Here is a 23,170-nt window from a genome sequence, read left to right as displayed (position 1 = left end):
ACATTCCTATTGACCATCTGATGATGCCCCTTCAGTGATTGGTTAGAAATATGGATTTTGGACACAGCAAACTGATTGGTCTTGGTTACCTCCACCCCTTAACCCAGTTTACCTTATATATTTGTTTTCTAAAGGCAGAGTTTGTATATGTCAGGATTTCAGATTCAGGTCTCCAGCAAGAATTTGGCGGTTGTAGTTCCTCCACCCCAAAGCTGGAACTTAATCTTTGACATGGAGACACCCTTGAGCGAAGGTTGGGTGCTCTGATTCTGTACTCTTTCTTGCGGTGTCACATAATTCATGGTTTAGTAGTATCTTCACCCCCCTGACCAGTAGGTGCCCTTGGGACGCAGATGGAAAGCTTCATTCACGACTATCTTCTTAGGGGTTATGTGCCATTAAAGTTTGGTATGCAAGGTGTGTCTCCTTTGGTTACGAGTGTTCAAAACAGTGATGAATGGAATGTTTGAATTAATCTCAGCCACTGGTAATTACTCTGGCCCGCATCCCACTCCACCATTATTTTGCACACCATGCCATCTCAGTTTGTATCCCGCTATATGCAAATCAGTCTTGACCCTAGGCCAATAGGAAGAGTCAAGCACAAACTGCCAAGCCAGGTCCTCCCTAAACCGGAACACAAGCAATCTAGGGCTGGCTACGAGCTAGTTATGGGTTCATGAGCCGGGTACAGCTTGGTTCCAGTGACAGTGTGCATGGGACTCATGTCTGAACGTACCCATCCCACGTAGTGTGGTACAATAAGTATACAAAACAGAGATGGATGGAATGCTTGAATTAATCTCAGTCTCTGGTAATGACTCGGGCCGCATCCCAGTCCATTGCTATATTGCAGTTGGGGCTGGTCTGTTCCAATTGGAGCAGGGTCAAGACTGATTTGTATATAGCTGGGTCCAAACTGTGGTTACATGATGTGCAAAGTAACAATGGATTGTGATACGGCCCCAGTAGTAGTCGCTGAGATTAATTCAAGCATTCCATCCATCACTTTTTGTATCCTTTGGTTATGATGAGTCACCTCCTAGGACTGGTGATTCCCCTGTTCACGTTGACTTCTGGGGCATTTTTGAGTGGTAGCTTTTCTCTTTGAACTGTATGTTGCTCCTGTCACCTATCACTGGATCCCTAGTGACCCCATTAAGCTGACACTGGAAATAAGACCTTGGTACCATTTTTTTTTATTTTTAACTTTCTCTCGAAATCTTGTCGGTTGGAAATCGCAGTTCAATTTTAGGTAGTGGATTTTTGGGTAGTTAACTGCCTCTTTGGTACAAACTAACTTATGAGTACCCTCCCTCCCACCAGTAAGCAGGGCTGATAAGAAACTAGGCACACAGTATGGCACACAACACATTTACAATATTCTGTCTCGTGCCCAGATCCTTAAGAAACATTCCTAATCATAAATAACTCAAATTTCCTAGGATTCACACTATCCTGATTTTAGCATAAGTTTGGCCATAGACCCGTTGTTATTTTAATTCACACTTTGAAGCAAAAGTAAGCCGTTTAAGGTTACTTCTCTGCCCATAGCCCCCCAGAGAACATGTAACTGAAAGAAACTGGACCAGCAAAACCACCTGGGGGGTTGATTTTCTAATAGTTGTGATGACACATGCAAACATACTCACACTCGACTAATGAATGCTTTGTCCCCCTGCCCAGGATTCTCCTCTGGGAGACCCATCCTCTTCATTACAGGACACCTCCCCAAGCCTCCTATTCATACATCATAGCTACTTCACTAGGCTGGAATTCAGCTGAGGCCCATGAGCAACCACTTGTGTGTGGGTTCCGGGGGTAAACCCATCCATCACACGACCTTTGCCAGGCTGCATGGAGGCCTAGTAACCATTAGCTTATTTCAAATAACTGTTGCTTGTAATTATTACCAATAGTTTGTTATTGATCAGAAGTTCCCAATTGCCCATCAACCACTTCCCAGGGCAGAGATGCAAATGAAGTTAGAGAAATCACTAGGAGGGCAAGAAGTGTCAAGTCTTGAATCCTGGAAGCCTGGAGGTGTGTGCAGACACTGTGAGAGCCTACTACGAGAAGGGGCGAGCCCGGGGACGAAGGGCAGCTAAAGGTGGGGCAACTACAGCTGATAATGGAGGAGCTCCAGAGCTTTTTCACGCTTGTACAAGTTGTGAGCTAGCTCAGCAGGCAGCATGACTACTGAAGCGTGGCTTGCACTTTGATTGCGTACACGTTGGTGTCCTTTTCTGGACTGTTGGATCCATTCCTCCTCCATCACTTACCCCCGCCACTGCAGTGGCTAAGGTTTCTGGGCAGAAATGGCTAGCAGTCCTGTATTCTTGATAGCATCTCAAATGCAGGCATTTCTACCTTTTCATGCTGTCAGGCATTCTGTTGAACACAGCTTCACAAAAACTTGGTCCAGGTGAGGAGGGACACAGCCTATTCCCGAGGAGCTCAAACACGCAATTAGCTTACTAGGGCAAAGTTATGTCAATGTCTTCTACAGTCTTTCAGGGGTGTGGGAGCTTCAAGGGGTTGTGCTGGATTTAAAATCCCGCTGATAGCCTATTGAGGTTGGGGCAGAAAGCTTGTTATTGCCGACTTGACTTGGTAGCTTTTCCCATGCTAGCATATAAAGATTAAATGTGGGTTCTAGCCGTGAGCCAGACATGGTGCCCAACAGTCTTTTCATGAGGCAGATGTGAGCCGAGTGCATTTATGGAACAATGGGCCTCTTCCTGAGCTGAAAGGGATTGATGACAACTTAAGCCACAATGCAGCGAGACAGAGCACAGAGTTGGTCCTGCTTATGGGAGAAAATATAGTCTCACCACACATCCTTGGAGCTAAGGATGCCAAACACGCATAGGCTCTGCTCAGTGCACACACACCCTTGCACACCGAGTAGGGGAACAGATAATCACCGAAAAGGTGATCACCATTACTCACCAAGGAAGGTATTCAATGGGAAGATGACCAGATGAGTACCTTGGGTGCTCCTTTTCCAGGTAGGTTCGAACTGCATGTCTGCACTTTAGAACAAGCACTTGGGCTCTGTTCACTGCTCTTCAGGAAGGGGAACTTGAAGGGAGTAAACGTTGCAGGGTGGTACAACTGCAAGTCGAGCACTAAATACTTACCGAACAGTGGTAGGCACTTCTTAACTTAAATCATATTTATCTTACCTGCAGCAGCAGACCCCATCCGTCTCAATTGGTGGTTCCTTACCCTAGGAAGCTGTGGAAATCCCCCACTAACTGCATCGCCCTCTGTACTATTAGAAGCTCTGCAACATTGGCCCCTCTTTCTGGATTGAAACCTATATAATGTTTTTTTCATCTTGTGGCCCCTTCGTTTGCAAAATGGCGTGGAGTTTTTTGTTTTAGGAACGTTTCATTCATCTCCTATTTCCTCCCCTCTATGATGAAAGGTTTTATCCTGCCTGTTTTAGTCTTAGGGAGTTGAGATGCTCTGTCGAAACGGAAAATCCCAATCTGAGGCTTTCTGGAAGGGAGATGCCGTTTTATGAAACACAAAATATGGACCTTTGAGCAAAAAACTTCATAGAACGTCACTGGTGGTTTGTTTCCCTTTCCTGCACACAGGGCGATCTGGAAACTGATACAGGGGGACACAAAGCCTGGAACTGGGGCAGAGAAATTGACAGTGGGACTCTCAGGACAGTGAAACATGAATGCTGGGACATTGAGGCGTGGGCACCGATGTGGTGAGGCAGACCCTGGGCTGAGGGAGGCACAAAAGCTAGGATGGGGTAAAAACAAACACCAGGACATGGAGATTTATATACTGCCACAGCAAGACATGCAACCTTGGAGTGAGGCAGAGACATCAGCACTGTGACTAGGGGCCTAGATGCTGTGAGAAGGAGAAGTAGGCACTTGGATTGCGAGACATGGGCTCGGTGATGTGGAGGGAGGAACACAGAGATGGGAGACACAAGTCTGACAGGGTGACGTGGGACCCTAGAATGGGAGGGTGTGTGTCAGATATGAATATGGGCACTGGGATTGTGGGTGCTGGGACAGGTAGACTAACACAGATGCTGTGAGAGAGCGAGATGGTGGCCTGTAGACGAGAACCCAAACAGGAGGACATCATCATAGGCATTGTCAGGGAGTCATGAAAATGGACACTCGAGCAGGGAGAATTAGACACTGGAACAAAGAAAAACACAGGCAGGTAAACCACGTTTTTGAGACATAAGCACAGGCTGTGTTACTCATTACTGTGTAGTGTAACTTGAATCTGGCACCTTATGTTAACTGCATACAATAGCCTTACTGCAGTACCATCGCAGCTGCTATGCCTTTCTCTGTGTCCTGCGACCGATCCTCGCACTGGGACCCTGCATCCCGAGAGAGGTTCCTGAGCATCAATCACACTTCAGGCTTCATCGTGAAATATGACGTGGTCGCGGCTGGCCCATGTTGATGGATTCGCCGGCGTGTCACAGTCCTTTGTCGAGGGAGATACGGACAAAGAGAGCATTACCTCTGGGCACCTCTTCATCACGCCATCAACACTCCGAGGGACCCTCCTCGCACGGCGGTGATGAAGAGATAGGCTTGGAGAAGTGAAGATTGCATACATCACCTTAGTAATCGAATGGTTTTATTAAGTGACCTGTCAAATGCATCTTGTGAACTAGATTCTATCCCAGAGGTCTGTCTACGGTACACCAATTATCTAAGTAATTAATTAGCCTTTTCTGAAGCTGCTTTACATATGATCAATGCTGGACACTGGCAGAAAGTGTACGTAGATGCCGCTCTTCGTCAACAACCTAGAACTCTATTTCCTCCTGTGGGTACACCTGGTTAGGGGTAGTAGAGAGGTCTTATGGTCCTTACTATACCAAAATACCAGATGTAGATGTATCAGTGAGATGGTAGCGATACTCGAACAGCTGGGTGGTGAGTACTGTTGCGGATGACGATGTATGCGCAAGAGGAGGATGGTTCCTTTGGGCAATAGTGATGCACAAGTAACAATTGTGAGGGTCTGAAATTAGTGCTACTTAAGTGCCGCGGCAATTTTGCTGAGGAGACCTATGATCGAGAAGTATAAGGACCAGGTGCCTGGAGCATAGCAATGGTTAAAATGCATTGATGGTATGACCGTCTCTTGGGGTGAAAGTGTGCATGAATGAAGATCTTTCTTAGAGCAGCAGCAGTCGCACTGTTTTCCCCTTCCATTTAGATTGCCTATTACACAGCCTCTGACCCCCCTCCCAACTCCCCGACTCTTCGAGGTCCCATGTCTGAACTACAAGCCTTAGGTTCTCTTGCTTGGGGGCCTACAAAAGGGACTAGCTTTCAGTTTCCTCAATGACATAATTTCTATGACCAGTAGCAGTCATTCACTAGTTTTCCTGGTACTGTCCAGTAGATAATGTGTACTGACACCCCTCGCAACTCCATCATGGATTCACTGTAGAATCCCCTGTAGTAAATCGCTGTACTTCACCACTAATGTGTGGAAAATGCTTTTAGCAGCACAAGCAAAATCCTTTGTAGAAGGCTGTAGGCCTTCAGTTTGGAAATTCACCGCTCGGTAAAGAGTGGAGGATCTTTTACACGCAACGCAGTCCCTCAAACAACTACTTAAACAGAACATGCACAAATAACAAGTTGTTTTTTCTGTCTGAGGAAGCAATGTCAAACTTTCCTCCAGACCCGGTTAGCGGTAGGGAGTACCTAGCAATATGCACAGTAATTCTATGTTTCCCCAAGTGATATAAGATGCTAGATATTAAAGATGTATAGGCTAGTCAGTGCTTAGTTGGTGTTCGCACAGACAAGGCTTACTCGGTGTGGGTACTGTCAAGGCCAGTGTGCAGTCATACGCATTTCTTTAAAAAATACACCTGTAGTATGAAGTAAGATGTAGAAACTACTTAAAATGAAAAACAGTATTGGAACACTCTTTCTCTCACACACTATATCTCATTGTTTTATTTACTTGGTGATAAATATTGCCCTTCTAACAGAAGTACTACATTAGCAACCAAGGGTACATAATTTTAGCAGTGGGGTATTGCCATGAAAGCATACTGGTGATAATGTACTTAATCATTTTAAATAATGAGAAATGCATGGTATGAAAGAGGAAGTAGAAGAATTTCACTAAGGTAGTTGAGTCAAGCAGTATTTACGTATATTCATTTATCACTTATGTTGCGAGCGAGATGACCGAAATAGGTTTTACCTAGTATAATTTCTTATAAAACAATGATGGCCACCCCTGCACTTTGCCATATAGTACTTTTGTTTACAAACATATAGACAGCCCGTGGGCCAAATTTAATTTTGATATATATAGGAAATCCAGAAGTGTCAGACAAATCTATCAAAGGTGGTTAGTCCCGGAGTATAAAGGAGTGGGGATACTTCTTTCTGGTTAGTGAGTTCTGGCACTGGCATCTGGGATAAGAGATCATTGAATGGTAACAAATAGATAAGGGGGGACTTTTAAAAATGTAGAATGCCACTGCTGCATCAGGCAGCTCCGGGTTTTCATCCTTCCTATACAAAAGGAAGAATTCCACACAAATTCATTTAAGTCTGAGTTTTCAGAGCCATTGAAAATTGAACCATCCTCCTTCCTGATTGAGAGCTGTGATGCTGCACAGCTCCTCATCCTCTGTGAGTACTGGTCCTTTGGACCTCTAATCATCACGAGGACCTGCCAGGGCCTCCAGAGTATTAACCTGGTGTTGTGCTGACTTCCAGTTCCATTGAGAGACAAGCTATGCATCACCTGACAATGGACTCTGGCCTGCTTCTCCCTACCTATCTGTGAGTTTGTCAGCTAAAGAGAAACCAGTTCCTAACTTGCCTTGCAAGAGCCATAGAGATGATAGCCAAGCCACGGAAGAGTCAGACTGTCAAGCCCCAGCATGAGCAAACTTGTATGGGAGCCATCATTTTGATTATCCAGCAAGCCATGGTTGCCTTCAGTGCATCAGGAAAACAGCTTATGAACCTAACCTTTTGAATGGATCACTGGTGAGCCAATCTGTGGCCATCGACCGTCCTTAAAAATTACAGCTTTGGGCAGCTAGCCATGGTGCAAGCACTCAGCCTTCATGGACATCAAACTGGAGCCTGTAATTCTCCTTCGTGCTGTGAGTATGCACTACAGACTACTTTATATAACCATTGACCGGTGTCGTCAAGGTCTACTGTTGGAGCGCGTTTGCTCTAGTTCAAAGTTTGCAAACAGTTAGTTTTCCCAGGCACCAACAAATATCCTGGCCTCTCCTGATAGCGCCTGATACCTTCTCTGAAGCTGCAGTAACAAAAGGATCCCTAGCGTGCATAAAAACTCAAAAGCAATCATGAAGAGAACACTAACTGAGTTTGCCATAACCCCCTTACAACAAGCATGCAATAGTTCAGGGCACTTCTAGGGCACAAGAGAATCCTGAATAGGGCGGCCAAGGACCAGGAAAAGGACTCTTTAATTTCCTGATGGTCTGTAAAAATTAACTGAGGGGTTCCAGAGCCGTCTGACTCCCTTGATGGACCACAAAATGATAACCAAATGGTTAGGTTCTGCGCTGCTGGTCCATTTTTTCTCCCATTTGTCTCTATCCAAGATATTCATTTATTCCACGGGCGGCATACAATCACAAATGCAGCTCTCTGGAATGGAGAAATATTTGCTGCCTAGTGGCCAATAGTTGAGAGCTATATAAAGTACAAGGAATTTAGGGACAGGACGAATATTTTACTTGATAATGCAAAGAAGACAAAGGAATATCAAGAAATAACAACAACAAAAAACAGCAAGGGTGCTGACAGTCACAAACCTGCATGAATCCTATTTTTCTAAGCCCTAATACATTTCAATTTTAGAGAACTTAAGTATCAAGGACAGCTCGAGGCCTATCCTTGATGTTAAATGACCCATAGAAGGATGCTGGACCATTGACTTTGCTTAGGCCTTCTGAACAACATTTGGCTGTTGATGTGCTTTGACTTTAATTATTCAGTTGTATAACATGAGACTATTCTGTTTTTGGGTGCCATGACTCACACCATTGTGACCACGTTGCAAGATGTAATATCTCTGGAACACATAGGCTGCAAATTTTTTGCTTTTCTTTTCTTTGTAAAGTCTAAATTTAACTGCACTTCAAACACAATGGCTGTCTGTGAAAAGATGTTATTTTTCATAGAATATATATATATATATATATATATATATATCTATATATATATCTGGGCAGTCTTATGTATTTATTTTTGAAAGTCAAAGCCTACTAAATAGCGTGTGTGGGCTCATAGCCCGCCCATTGCTTACCATTGGTTGGCTTTATTCTCAATTTAATTTGCTTGCTTCTTATTCTCTAGATTGTGTGGGCTTTTCTTCCTCTTGGTGTGTTTGTCCATCCCTTGAAGTATGGACGCATTATTTGCTTTTAAGCGTTAGTTGTTTTCTTTTTTTTTTAGCAATCTACAAGAGTATATCCCTTGTGTACTCCTCTCCCCCTTCTTCACCATGCTCCGAATTCCTCTTTCTCGCCCTTGTGCTTCTTTTCCACTCGCCTCCCCTATTGCTTTCCTGTCATATGCTCCTCCCAACCTGTACCTTCGTCTTGCTGTCCCCATCCCGTGTGCCCTGTTTTTGCTTCCCCCCCCACCCTTCCCCACACCCCTCGGTATTGCTTCCAACCCCCCAACCCACGTGTTGCTTCTTCTCTTACGTGTTGCTTCTCCCCCCACTAAAAACAATAAAATGCTTTCGCAAGGGTTTTATTCTTTATAGTTATCAATGCAGCATGGCTCTGTACCAAAAAGGGAAAAAAGCCGCTGCGCAATTTAGTAGGTGTGAACATGCATGGTACGCACTCCGAATGATGTGGCTGACCACATCAAGTGTTTGTTTTTTCTAATTTTCGTTTCTCCTGTCTAGCGTCTTGACTCAAGCTATCCGTTCCTTCTTGTCTCCTCTCGTCACAATCATCTCCTCTTCCATGTTTCCTTTCTTTTCTTTCTCCTCCCAGTTCCCTCATTCTCTCTACTCTTAAATAAACTTTTGGTTCTCTTATCTTCCCTTCCTCTTACAAGCCTCTTTTCACCTTCTCCTCTTCTCCCCTATGTTTCACATTACCTCTACTTTATCTTCTTCCCTCTACACACTCCTTGACATTTCTTGTCATCGTCTCTCTCCTCATCAGTCACTTCCTCACTTCCACCTCTTTTCTCCCATTCTTGTACTTTTCCACCTTCCCTCCTCTTCTCAATAACCCCTTCCTCTTTCCCCTCTCTGATCTTTTAATTCTGTTTGGTTAGATACACTGTTTCTTACCTCTGATAGCTTTCTGATGTCTTTCAGCTCTTATTACCTCTCTTGGTTCTCCCTATTATAAAAGCTCATTGAAATCGCTGTATGCTGCTTTCTTAAATGGGTATGGGGACGCATTAGTAAATCTGCGGTTTGAGTTTGTCTCTCAAAGTGTAGAAGTATTTCTTGGCCTGTGAGAAGGCTAAGTCCCATCTTTGTTTTCTTATAAGCAGGTCTGTCAGCAAGAGCAATTTGTAACCAGTGTACAAATCGTTTTGGAGCAGCACCTTCAGGGGGTCACCATCCTCTACCCCAACCATACTCTTCAAAGCCCATGCAGTGGTCTGCTTCTTCTACCATTCTTTCCACTGTTTGATGCATTATTCTCTTCCTGCTGCTGCCTCAGCCGGCAACTCCTTCTCAGGTTATCATCTTCTATGCCATTTTCCTGACTTTCTCTCACTATAGGAACGAAAGGCCAGTGCTTATTTACTAACCTACAACATTTTACATTTTCCTCTTAGGGCCATTCCACTTAGAACTCACCACACATTTTACAGGTCAGAATGGAATAGGGCACAGTAATAATGCATATTTTCCTCATTTAAAATTAAAAATGTGTAATCCTGAATTTTCCCCACTCAGATTTCCGCAGGCATTCCGTGGCAAAATGTATGTAGGCAATAGCTGTCGGGAAAGCGTGAAATTTGTGCACATCTTGTAATGCCGACTCTGGCACAAAACTCAATTTGCACCTGTATCTATATTACTGGAGCACTGGGAATAGAGGACCTTTGAGTTTCATATGTGATAGTTTTCATCTCGTGCCAGTTATAAAGATATCAGCAGAGTTTCTCATGGAAAATTCCGCTCAGTCTCCTTTCGTTTCCCCATGGAATAACTTCTCCAGTCAGTCATGGATCACCACTTGACTTGAGACCTTATCAGTTGCAAATAGTTGGGGTTGAGCATTTTCTCTGTTTCCTCCGAGCAAACCTATACTAACTGCTTCTCCTTGGTGGGCTGTTAGCTTGTCAGGAGATATTTAGTGTTCTTTGGATTGTATCCTGAAAACTTTTATGAACCCCTTTTGGCTGCTATAAACTCCTTCACTCCTTGAACGTCAAAATATGCCCAACTAATCCTGGAGGAGTGGGATAATGTTTTCTAGGAGGATCCTCACGGGAAAAGTTGCAGACCCTCAACAACTACTCTCTGTCAGCAGTATGTTTTTGCCACCAACGTACTTGTGACTGATGGCGTCATCATTGGGTCTGTTCTTCCACCAGGAGGTAATCTCCTTAGCCAAGGAGATGATGTGGGATCCGTACTAGAATAGTGATCTAAATGTACCTCCTATCTAAGAAAGACAAATTCAATAATACCTAGATATGGGTAAGATTAAAAACAGAGGTAGATGTGCATAGGGAAGTGTTAAGTGTCCCCCACATCATACAAAATAAAAACTGGTCAGGTCTACAAGTTTCAGCCTACTTTGCGTTCCAGCAGGTCGGCGGCTTACGTCAGGACCAAAGAGAAATTTGAAGGATTCCCTTTCTTTTCCTATGTAGCTAGTCAGGGTACTGTCCCCTGGTTTCCACTTACTGTAGTTTAATTCTCTCTTCTAGAGTAAATGGAGAGACCATTGTTCACTCCTGGCACCTCAAAATGTCGCAGGTGAAGTTTGCCTCATATAGGAACCGTTGTTAAAATAATTTTTCACCGTATTGGGAGTTCTGCCACATTGGGTCTTAAATTTCCCTGATAGGCCTTATCATCTCCAACCAATTTACCGGATGCCAAGACCACTCAAATATTTTTGCTTCATGCAGCCCATTCTAAGATCCAAGCCAGTGAAAATCCGGTACGCTAGGGACCACATGAAAAAGTTATTTTTGCCCAGTCAGTTTTATGCCCCTGAGTTCCCTTGCGGTAGCGCCAGCCATTATTGGTGAGCAGTCAGTGCTTATTGGTGAGCAGTCGGAGGCTCTTAAGCACCAGTGGACCTTTGACACGTGTTTCCTAGTACCAGTTGCTAGTTCCCTTTTCTTTCTTTCTTTCTTAGGAACCTAGCACAGTGCTTTCCTCACCTCTTGCTCCGTGTACTGTCCACTGTCGCTGACCTGCAGTATCCACTGTCACAGAATGCCCCTCCCTCCCCCCCCCCCCCCCCTCCTCCTCTTCGGTCTCCGAACAACAAACGCAATCAATAAATCTTTGTTGGTAAATAATTGCTATTGAGCAGAGTTTTAATATAAATTTATGAGCGCTGTTTGGTGATTGCTCGAGGCTAGGCGGCCGCTGAGTGATGGATTTCAGATAACACTTCTCTTCATTACGGGCACTTTGTAAGTTATTTAAAGCTTGTACACTTTGCGTGCTATGGGCTCGCGCGCTCTCCTGGGACGGCGCGTAAAACACACAAGGCTAATAAAGAGATTTGAAACTTGAGATATTTTTCGCTGCATTTTTTTTTTATTCTCGTTTAATTATTTTGAGTGCGGTGACACTTGGTGCGAAAGAAGGAAGGCGGCTGCCATTTCGGCATCCGTAGCAGCGCGACACGCTAGGGCACGAGTCGTAGAGTTTTACCTCTTCGGTTTCGCATGAAGTGGTGTACAACGAGCCTGATGGTGGAAGAAGCTAGCCTTGGTTTTAGGAAGCGGTTGTAGCGCTAGTGGATTCTCACAGCTCGCGCCTACCTGAAAACCAAATTAATCAGCAATACCCTCTTCCGTCCCCCAGCCTGCATCGCGTCACTTCAGCCATTCCGAACCGCGCAGTGACTGGCAGGCCCGCGACGTTAACATAAAAAAACAACAAAAAAAAGCCATTGCTCACCAGCACTCTGCCTCTTTGAGCTACCAGCCGGCCTCAGCTAAAGATGTACAGGTGAAGATTACCAGTGCGCATGTATACCACAGAACCCTCGAAGAACGTGTAAGCCACCGAACCCTTACAACACATGGGCGCGGAAGCCCTTCACAGAGCATGAGACTGTATCGCAGAGCATGCATGGGATATCACTGCTTCGTCACAGAGCATTCATGTCGCAGCACCCCCGTACATGCCAACCTTTCGAGAGAAAAAAATTACATTGAAAATAGTAGATTTTAGACGAGACACACCTAAATAAATCTATTTTGAACTTTAAAATCGGGAGCCTCCCACATAAATCGCATGTAGTACCTCTCACAGATGATGTAATTCCCAGTATCCTCGCAGAGCACTCATGCGCTACTGTATGTGCACAGAACATCCATGTCGCCATACGCCCACAGAGCCTGAACGCCAGTCCCTCTCACCCAGCATGTTTGCCAATATACTATCATAGTCCTAGAGCGTGCGTGCGTGCATGCCACCGTCCCTTTTACGGAGTATCCTGGAAAAGCATATGTGTGTGTGCCCTCGCAGAGCATGCGTCACTGCACGCCTTACACAGCATGGCATGCCCCTGTGCACTCATCGAGCATGCATGCCACAGGGATGCATCACTGTGACCTCACAGAGCAGGTCTTTCTCTCCACGCCCCCTGCGATCGAAGAGCACGCATCCGGCCATCAGTGCACGTCCTCGGGTGCCCACACAGACGATGCTGTCCACGTCCTTATATTGATAGCCGGGCATGAATGCATGGGGCTAGCTGCAGGTGTGCACTGACCAGATAGGATCTGATGATTGTCTCTTTGATGTCCCAGTGTGAATGGTGTGTTTGTTGTGCAAGAATTAAAGCAGCATAATTGTTCCTTTGAGGCACCCGGGGATAGAAACCATTCCTTGCCTGGGTCACGCTGGGGTCACAGCTAAATTGTGCTCTTGTGTCCATTGGAGGGGCTCTGAAAGGTGGTTTTTAGCAGGTGAGCTTATGGGTGGAGTTCAGTATGACGATGCAGTAGCAACACAGGGCAGTTGCTTTGTTTGTTTGGTCCCTGGAGCTCCTAACAGATGACCAGATGAGCAGTGATTGGTCCTCCTGAGACACCCAACAGAATCTTTAATCTCACACCGTCGCTGCACATGTAAGAGACCGCCACAAAAAGAAGTAAAAGCATTGGCAAAGCCAATAATTAGGGCCTTGGCAAGCTGGTGCAATGGTGTGTGTGTGTGTGTGTATATATATATATATATATATATTCACTGGAAAAACCATAGGTTTCACACACATGTTATAGTTACGAATTAGCATTTAAAAAACCTTGCAAATTCACTTAAAAAACCATAGGTTTCACACACTTTATAGTTACGAATTAGCATTTAAAAAACCTTGCAAATTCACTTAAAAAACCATAGGTTTCACACATGTTATAGTTAGCTGGACATTTCACTCGTAAAAAAACAATGAAATTCCCCCGTTATAGTTACTGCAGGCAACTATAACTCACGCGACCGCAATCCTCTGCTGATGACGTCAGATATTACATCACTGTATTTAGACACTTATTTACCCATGTCTTCTTCCATTAATCTTTAGCTATACATATATTACAAATATTTATTTTTCATAAAGACACATATGTCATCAGTGATGTAATATCTGACGTCATCAGCAGAGGATTGCGGTCGCGTGAGTTATAGTTGCCTGCACTAACTATAACGGGGGAATTTCATTGGTTTTTTACGAGTGAAATGTCCAGCTAACTATAACATGTGTGAAACCTATGGTTTTTTAAGTGCATTTGCAAGGTTTTTTAAATGCTAATTCGTAACTATAACGTGTGTGAAACCTATGGTTTTTTCAGTGAATTTGTACGGTTTTTTAAATGCTAAGTTATGTATTTATTTTTTTTTTTTCAGGTATTTCACCGTGCGCGCACCGTGAATTTTTATTTGTTTTTTTAAATCGCGAGGTGCGCGCACCCTGCGCACGGTGCGCTTCACGCACCGTGCGCGCGCTGTGGGCGCTCGGTGCGCTTCGCGCACCGAGCACCAACGGTTCGCAGTTCGTGCCGTGCGCGCAGGGTGCGCGCACCTCGCGATTTTTAAAAAATAAAAAAGATTGTTATTTTCTCCCTTGGCGGTCCTTCTGTGACCCCATGACCAAGGCTAGGGGGTCAGGAACTGTCCACTCTGCCCCCTTTTCACGTTCTCCACCTTTTTTTTTCACCCCCTCAGGCTGCGAGAGACAAAATGGCGGCCGACACTTCCTGGTTTCGACCGATTCGAATGTTTACCGACATCTAACAACCAATCAGAATTGCGCTCGCGCACAGTGCGCGCACGGTGCGCGCGTATAGATATTGATATGCTTTTAAATGCTATTTTCTCAGGAAATACTGAACAGATTTACACCAGACCTGCAAAAGGCACTTCCTTGACCTTATGGCTACCTCTCTGCCAAATTTCACGTAATTCTGTAAAGCCGTTCGGGCTGTAGCTGTGTCTAAAGGTCCTATGGAAAATAACATGGGGGAAAGCGCGTTTTGGGACCCCCCTTTTTTCTCGGCCCCCGCTTGACGAATCACCCAGAGACTTCCAGGGTAGGAGCTGAGCGGAGCGCCCCATAAGTTTTGAAAATTTCGCGAGGATTCGTCAACCGGCGCCAAAGTTATTCAAAATAGAAAATTTTGAGATTTCCTATGGAAACTAGGTTGTAACTATAACTATCTACTGGCGACCGCCAGTAGATTATATATATATATATATATATATATATATATATATATATATATATATATATATATATATATATATATATATATATATATATATATATATATTCTTTTTGCAAGCATACATCACGAAGAAGAACTAAAATCGGACCAAATGCTTGCAATGCAAATTATCAATTAAAAAAAAACTACACATACACTTACTTGATTGGTACGGGTACTTCCAAACAGGCAGGTGTAATTAGAACAGGTGAACCCATATATTTTTTATTGTACATCAGCAGAAAGGTTGATTCATATTGGGACACAGAAAACATACTATTGGCTTTGAATTACTGTAAAGTGAAGACACAGTTTAAACACACCAGCATGATACAAAGTATATTAAAAAAAAAAAGTAGTCAATAATATTTCATGGGTAAGGTCACTCTTTAAGCCAAGTTAAAAGACAAGATGAAAACAACAAGGTAAACATTATTTCAGATGGTTCTAGCATCTTCGAGCATGAAAGAAAGTGACCAGGGTTGTGGGGAGAGGGGAATAAAGGACAGTGTTTAAACTAGTGGGGCCTCGTGCTGCTTAGCAAATGGGCACATCAGGATGTTTTAATCTAGACTGTATAGATGCCCCAGCCCACATTAGATGAGGATCACCAAGATGGTGCCTGAGGCTGGTAGGTGCGAGGCTGGCAACCTGCAGAGTGCGGTGCCTTATGCTCATAGGGAGCGCTGCATATAGCCCTTGAAGACGTACATGCTGGTTGACTGCTCTCCTGATAGCGGAGTACAGAACATATGATGTGCAGCCAGGTGCTAATGTCTTCCTGTGGCAACTTCAGTGAATGAACGTCGAAAAGAGTACTTAAATGTCCCCAGTCTGGCTAGGGTGCTTGGTGTGTTTTCAGAGAAGCACAGGTCCGAGGCCTCCCTGCAGCTCCTGATGCCTTTAGACCAAAACAAAGGGAGAAGCAGGTGGCGTCGCTCTTCAGCAAGTTTGGGGTAGCAACACAGCAGGTGAAGCCAGGGTTCTTTGAGGTAGTTGCATACCCTGCATATGATTGCCTCCTTTTGACGGGCCCAGACCGAATTAAAGTCAGAGATTGGCAAAGCGATGACTCTCATGTGGAGGATTTTCCTGTGAGCCTCAGCTGAAAATGCATATTGAAAATAGGACTGTGCCTTCCCTGGGGTGTAAGATGCATCCAACGCCTCTCTAGTGGTACGGACACAAAGTCTTTCGGTGTCCTGTTCAAATGAGGTTATCATCACCTGCCTGTTCACAGCTTTTTCCCAGGCTGAGAATGGAATTTCTTTAGTATGCAAGCTGTCTGCCCGAATCTTCAAACTGCTAGTTGCAGTTGCTAACCATGTTTGCCAGGGAGAGCCCTCCACTTCAAAGACTGTTTTCAGGTGGTGATTGATCGAGGAAACGGGGACCCACAGGACCCTAAGATAATACTTTATTAAGTCCCCCTGACACAAGGTCTGGGCTCCCGAGACTCAGCTCCAGTCTCAGCCTGGTTCTTCTGGTTGACTGAGGGGCAACAGGGCTTTCTTATACGCCTTAATCTGGGAGTCCCTTAGACACGTGTCGAGGGCACCAGGGCAGGACAAGTGGGTGTAGTTGAGAGCCAGGATCAGTTTTTCTCTTAAGATGGTCAGCATAGGCTCGGCGGTTGAGCTTTCTAGGCGATTGCTTAGGAGCTTCAGTGCATGGATGACACTTTTGGCTTAGTTCTGAGGTGCCTTAGGTGCACGGCCGGTTTGGCCTCTTCTGAGAACCAGACTGCAAGGTAGTTATTAACTGGGGCTGTCTTTATTTGTAGGTCTCCCAACTGCCAATGGATTTGTTTTTTATGGCGACACTTGCCGAAAACGTCGACCTTGGTTTTACTCTGATTCACTTGCAGTTTGTTCTCCTGACTGCAGCGATGAAGTGCATTGAAGACTGTCTGTGGGCCGGCTCTGGTGTGGTCCATGATTGCAGTATCATCCGCATACTGCAAGATGGGAAGACTCCCTCCTCCCACCTTTGCTGTGACTAAACTAGCGCTAAGGCAGCGCCCAGGTCTGCAGTATAGAGGTTAAAGGGGGGGGGCAACATACAGCCCTGTTTAATCTAATTGTTTGTGCACACTCTGGCCCTGGCTCTGATGGAGATTGTTTTTACCCATGTCCCCTTATATAACGATATGATCGCCTTAAGGATCAAGGCCAGGAGCCGCCACGCGGTTAGCTTCCCCCATAGCCTGCCCTGATCCACCCTGTCTAAGGCAGTTCTATAATAGACGAAACAGCAGAACAGGGGGAGGTTACTTCCTCCTGGCGCCTCTTCTGGTTAAATGGGCCAGCGCTATGATGTAGTCCATTTATGAACAGTCGAGCCTAAATCCTGATTGGAAGAGCGGGAGGATTCTTTTTTCCGTTGCCCATGTTTTCAGTTCCTTCAAAAGGATGCAGGCATAGACTTTGGCTTCAAGATCGAGAAGATCAACGAGCCGATAATTGGCCGGGTTGGAGTGTTCTCCCCTTTTATGAATGGGGAAGAAAGAGGATTGAGGCCCTCTTGGAAACCGTTGTCATTTAGGTGGCAAAATCGTGATTAAAGAGTGGCGTTAGAGTTGTCACCCAAAAGTCTTGTGCTGTTTTGAATACAGAAGCAGGAATCCTGTTCAGCCCTGTGCCCCATCATTCCTCATTTTCTTCATAGTAGCTTTTGCTGCGCCTTCTGTAATAGGTGTACCATATTGGGCAGGGGGGAGAGAAGGAGTTGCTGCCACCACCAGGTCAGTTGTGTATAACAGTCCCTTCTCGCCACACGGTTCTCTTTAGTCTGTTCTGGATTGCCGAGGCGGGTTATGTGCCTCCACAGATGGGAGTGATTCTTGTCTTTTAGTAGACAAGAGAGAGGCAGTGGGCTAACCTATTCCTTCATGATATTTGCTGTGGAGGGTGGCAGCAAAATGTGATTGGCCATTGAACATATCAGTGGGTGAGAAGTGCAGACCAAAAGCCCCTCTTTAATTGTATTTACTTTTTGTTACATGAGTATCTCCAAGCCAGACCTGTGGTTGAATGTAGCTTGGTAACATCGTACTCTACTCTATCTTCTTCATTCAGCTGCAGGACATAACAAGTACAAGATCCCCTCGCGTCTGTTTTTTCTCTTATTCAAAGAGTCCATGGTCTTCGGTTGACTACATTTGAGAGTGCAAGTGTGTGTGTGCGTTGTTTTTTTTGGTTTTTCATTGATTTGCCCAGTGTGCTTGTGTTTTTACAAATAGTTGTCGTAGTTAAACAGTCTGTCTGTTAGTCTTCAACCTTTAAGACTTCTGGATCAAGTACATGACAGTGCTGGAAAGGACTATACAGAGGACTTTGATCAACAGCTTTTGTGCAACAGGAAATGTGGCTTTCAAATTCATTTGGTGAAGCATCTAGTGCGAGTGCATCATCAGGACCTTGAGTGTTGGTCAAGCGACATTCAAGTACTACAAAGACCAAATAGCAAGTGAAGAGTGCTGCCTAGTGACATGCTACCCTGATGACATCAGTGTGCATCCAGCTTGGAAGCTGTCCATGAGTGGGCCATTGCCTTCGATTTCATAGTTTATTTTATGTCCATCATGTGGCAACAGAGGCCACTTCTGGCCCATCGTCTCACAAGCCATCCTATTTAGTTTGTTCTGTGCTGTCTTGCTTGGGGTTCAACAACCAGGAGAACTTTGACTTGGTGCGCACATTTTGCAGTATGACTGTCTCAGTCGTTCAGCTCAGGCACCTCTGTAGATAATCATCACCGAATCGCTCTGGCTAGAAGGTTCTTATCGGTCTTTGTTTATTCTGGCATCTTCAGTTGTACTTCTCCCTTTTCTATCCCACTTCACGCAAGGTAACATATGAATATTAGAGGTCATTTTCAATGGACGATGGCCAAAACAGGCTTCCATGTATACCTTCTGAGACGAAGTTACAGGAAGTACTCATGGTTACAGATTTATGGGTACTCTCCGACACCCAGGAGAGAATGGTAAACTTCACTTTATTATTAAACTTAAGCACAGTATTCGTAATTGCTAACGGGTTACCTGTATAGCCTTAAAATGTTTTTTTTGTTTTGTCTGGTAGGTGTATCACTTTATTTTGCTCTTACAATGATCCATGCCTTGTTGGGTTTAAGGTTCTGGATTGAATGAATGAGTATAACATATATATGTGTACCCAACAAAAACACAGTTGCCTCTAGGGAAGCTTTCATGACGCAAATCACACCAAAGTGTATCCTATCACCTAGAGTCTGTGGTTACGCTAGATGTACAACATCAATAGTTAAGGTTTGACCCACTCGATAAACCAAAAGGTTTTGTTTAAAGACCCTCACTCACTCTATTAGTAGCACACTTCATCATCAGGTCTCATACTGGTCTCTAAAAACGAGGATGAGCTCGACCACATTTAGGGAGCACTTTGAGATTTGTCGAAAAGCCAGTATCATATATAAAAAATACGGTGAGCAGCCCTGGTAACCCCTTTTTACAGTGGGTGTCTGTGGTATGATTAAAAGAAAAGTCTGGGTGTGTATGGGATACAGTGACTCTCCACCCTAACTTCGTCTCTACATGAATATAATCAGTCACATCTGTTTCTTGTCCTACTATGTTCAGTGTGGACGTACAGCACACAACATATGGCACAGAGGTATTTGCCCTGCTAAATTTGGCAGTTTAACGTTACATGTTTAGAAACCACAATCTGCGACGTGAGAGGAGAGTGGGACATGCCTCTCTAGTCATACAGCCGTTTAGTTTTAGGTTAACAAGCTTCAGAGTTCTGATTTTAGGGTTGCAGTATTTATCCATTTTTTTGGGAGAAGTTTGATGAACCTACCTCCAACTAGATAATTCCTTTACGTACTAAGTTGCCAGCTGGCTTGGGACAAGAGCAGCTACATAGCCATTTTCTTGAAGTTTTAACAGGAAGAGTAGATTTGGTCTGGAGCTGGATGCCGGCTCCCAAGCTATACATCTGCAAAACAAAGTCTTGTAAGACGTTTTCATTGCAGGCAGTTTTTGGTAAGATACTAACTAGGACACAAATTCAATGGAGCCTATAATTTTTAAAAGAATGTTGGGTTTCATGTCTAAGAGGCCCTCCAGTGTGGAGATCTGCTCAAGAATACCGAATTGTGGGTAAGGGTTGGTCATGCAGTTTGAATGAGCGGCAGCTAACCATGCTATTCAGAACCATCAACATTTTCTACAGTCTGCGCCCCATGATCGTTATCACAGTTATTCATACCACAATACAGATATTGTTAGCAATTGTAAGTCCCACAATCCCTTCTCATAACTCATTCAAGAACAAGCCATGCATTTGGCTCGGTTTGGCAAACTATTACAGTGATACCCTGTTTAAGACCCCGGGATAGGTCTCGAAACATGGGAATTGATGTGGAAAGATGTATGAAATTATGTAATTTACCATAACATTTTTGTAAATTAAGGCATGATACGATGTAAATATTAACTTTTAAGTACTTAATACATTATAGTTGTGCTGCATTGAAAATGTTTTTTGTCTGTTCCAACACTATTTGAAAGCTCTGTCCCGGGGGAAAGGTACCACATGCATGAATCCTATCTCTCCACACACAAGGTAAAAGAATAAAGTTAGACTAGCGGTGACCAGAATGTATGTGGTGGGGACAGCAGACCTCATCGCAGGAGGCCTAAAAGATTAAATTGGTGAATATCAAGATTGTCAAGTTATCACCTATAGTGCACTAAACACTCTGTCCTCTAGTTACAGAAGCAACTTGTCCACATAATCACCCATTTATTATTATCAGAATGTCTTGCTGGCCTCGAGCCACGACAAAGGCCTTATGTACTTTAACACTGAGAATCAGTCTCTTCTTCAGGCAGAAGCTGTAGTGGCAGACACTTTCTCTGGTCAGACCTTTCTCTAAATATTAGAGCAAGACTGTTTCTTCTGGCTCCTGTGAGTAGCCGGACTGGCCACCAAAGAGTTGTTTGTAACTGGAGAGTGGATGGAAGGCTTCAGGTGTGCAATGGAAAGTTAATCATTTAAGACTGCTGAGTCTCTTCCTCCTGTGATCCAAAGTAAGTTTGCAAGACTGCTGTTCTCTTTGCTAACTGTGTCTCTTTCCTTCTAACAGGGTATGTTACTGAAGAGAAGTGGCAAATCGTTAAACAAAGAGTGGAAGAAAAAGTATGTGACTCTCTGTGACAACGGTGTGCTGACCTATCACCCCAGCCTTCACGTGAGTACTGTTGGCCCTCGCCTGCCCGTTCAAGCTGTGCCTGGAGCAGAGATTATCCATTCTTACACATTATGAGTGTCGCTTGTATATGTTCTTGCAGGAGAGGGAGGAGATGGCTGTGCATGGGGTTATGGACTCAAGTTTGCTTTCTGGAAATAGAATTACTATCCCTTATTTTGAAGAATCTTGGTCTCCAATGGGGCATCAGACCCATTTGCAATAATGAATGGATTTGTTGCAAATAATCCCAACAATGCTACAAGTTCTTGTGAGTAGGCATGGAAAGTAGAAATAGGATACTTTTGAGAGTACAGACTTATGCACATGTATAAGCATTTGGATTAAGTGGGGTGGTTCACTTCCTAGCTCAAGAAATAATCACAAGCCTTGTCAGGGTGAACACTTAAAGTCACTAAGTTAACATGAGCTCAACCCCCTGACAGCTAAAGCACAGAGCAGGCAGGCTTAACTTGGTCAAAGTGTTTATGCAGTATCAAAAGAGAAATAAAGTCAAAATGAAACACAATAAAAATCCTAAACTGAATTCGAAAAATAGAATAAAATGTAATCTACAAAATGACTGAAATCCAGTATGGGGAACCAGGTATGTGAATTGTTACATTTTTAAGTAGCAATCGATCCAAAAGCACAAAGCTCCAATGAAAGTCACTGGGCGGGGTAGGCAAAGATCTAAGTGCAATTTGAGTCTGACCGCAATGGACTTCGGTTGGATACGCCAACCAAGTTCGCCCTGGTCAAAGATTTTACCTTGTGACTTAGTGTTTTATGTACCATTCCAATACAAAAGTATACTTCTAAATCCCCCCCAGGACCTCGGGGGAGGTACTTAGAGACTCACAGGGTGTCAGGCAGAGGCTAACAGCAGGGTCCAGTCCAGCTGCCACCAGTCAACTAAGTGCAACATTGAAAAGGCCTCTTGTAGCTTGCAATATCCCTGTAGCTTGAACAGGAGGCTTGCCTTATGACCATTGTAGTCCACTTCTTAGTCCTGGTTACAAGAGGGAGCAGGTGCAGTCCGTCAGGGCTCCTCCCAGATCACAAACAGCAGGACCAGTCTACTTCTGATCTTCTACAGTTCCAAGTAGTGTACTGAAGTGGATACCTGGAGGTGTCACATTTATACCTGGCACTAGCAAGGGGTTGGAATGACTCCTGGGCACGGCCTACCCAATGGGGTATAAGTTCCCAGGGCCACTACTACCCGCTTTGTGCATTTTCAAGATAACCAAAGTCTTCAGCTACACCACACCTGGTCTCCAAGGGCTTGTGTGTATATGGGGAATATACTATGGTAATCCTAGTGTCTTCCCACATCTAACACTCAAATTCAGTCTGAGGCACCCATTGTACCCACAATAAACAGAGACAGAAGTCTGGTAAGACAAAAGTAGAGCTCTTCAGCAACCACACAGTGGATCCACATGAATTTTCTTGGCATGGTATTCTCTCCCCTTCCAAGTGTGTCTCAAGGGTTACATATAAACCCAGAGTCAAAAGACTGGTAGGACAAAAGCAGAGGCTTTCAGCAGCCAGGTGGTGGATCTCCCCTTTTGAGTGTTCCCCAAATGTTGTATGTAACCCGACAGACTCGCCAAGCAGGTTTTGACACTCCAGCAGGATTCAACACTGTAGTGTCAAAATGGATGCCCATATGCCCCATCATTCATATTCACAGGAGTCATCTGTGCTAATTAGGGCAGCCTGTTATTTGCTCCTGGGAGGCACTTGATCCCTAATCATACCTATTCAAGGCTAATTACTGGCTGAGAGAAGCTAGTGAGCCTTTGTAAATTAGCCTCCAGGAACTTTGGGTAGGGACAATGTAACATACTAAACGTTACTTTTCCTTAAGATTTATTAAATATCTAAGTTCACAATTGAATTGGATTTTTGTAAGTGTAATAAATAGATGTTTCACAATTTTTCTATCTTGTCCCATTCCT

The 23,170-nt window shown here is 44.3% G+C and overlaps 1 protein-coding gene across 5 annotated transcripts in view; it reads left to right on the top strand.

The window, feature by feature from the left end:
* AGAP1 (ArfGAP with GTPase domain, ankyrin repeat and PH domain 1) overlaps window positions 1-23,170 on the top strand; it is a 1,249,585-nt gene that overhangs the window by 824,795 nt on the left and 401,620 nt on the right. For all 5 annotated transcript variants that reach the window (XM_085645106.1, XM_085645103.1, XM_085645105.1 and 2 more), the window contains one exon: window positions 21,102-21,206. In XM_085645106.1, the coding sequence (XP_085501232.1) occupies window positions 21,102-21,206 (105 nt within the window). The remainder of the gene's footprint in view (window positions 1-21,101; window positions 21,207-23,170) is intronic.

The sequence above is a fragment of the Triturus cristatus genome, chromosome 3_1 (genome assembly GCF_964204655.1).
Source record: "Triturus cristatus chromosome 3_1, aTriCri1.1, whole genome shotgun sequence".
Classification (NCBI taxonomy): Eukaryota; Metazoa; Chordata; class Amphibia; order Caudata; family Salamandridae; genus Triturus; species Triturus cristatus.
This window is presented reverse-complemented; position numbering and strand designations above follow the sequence as displayed.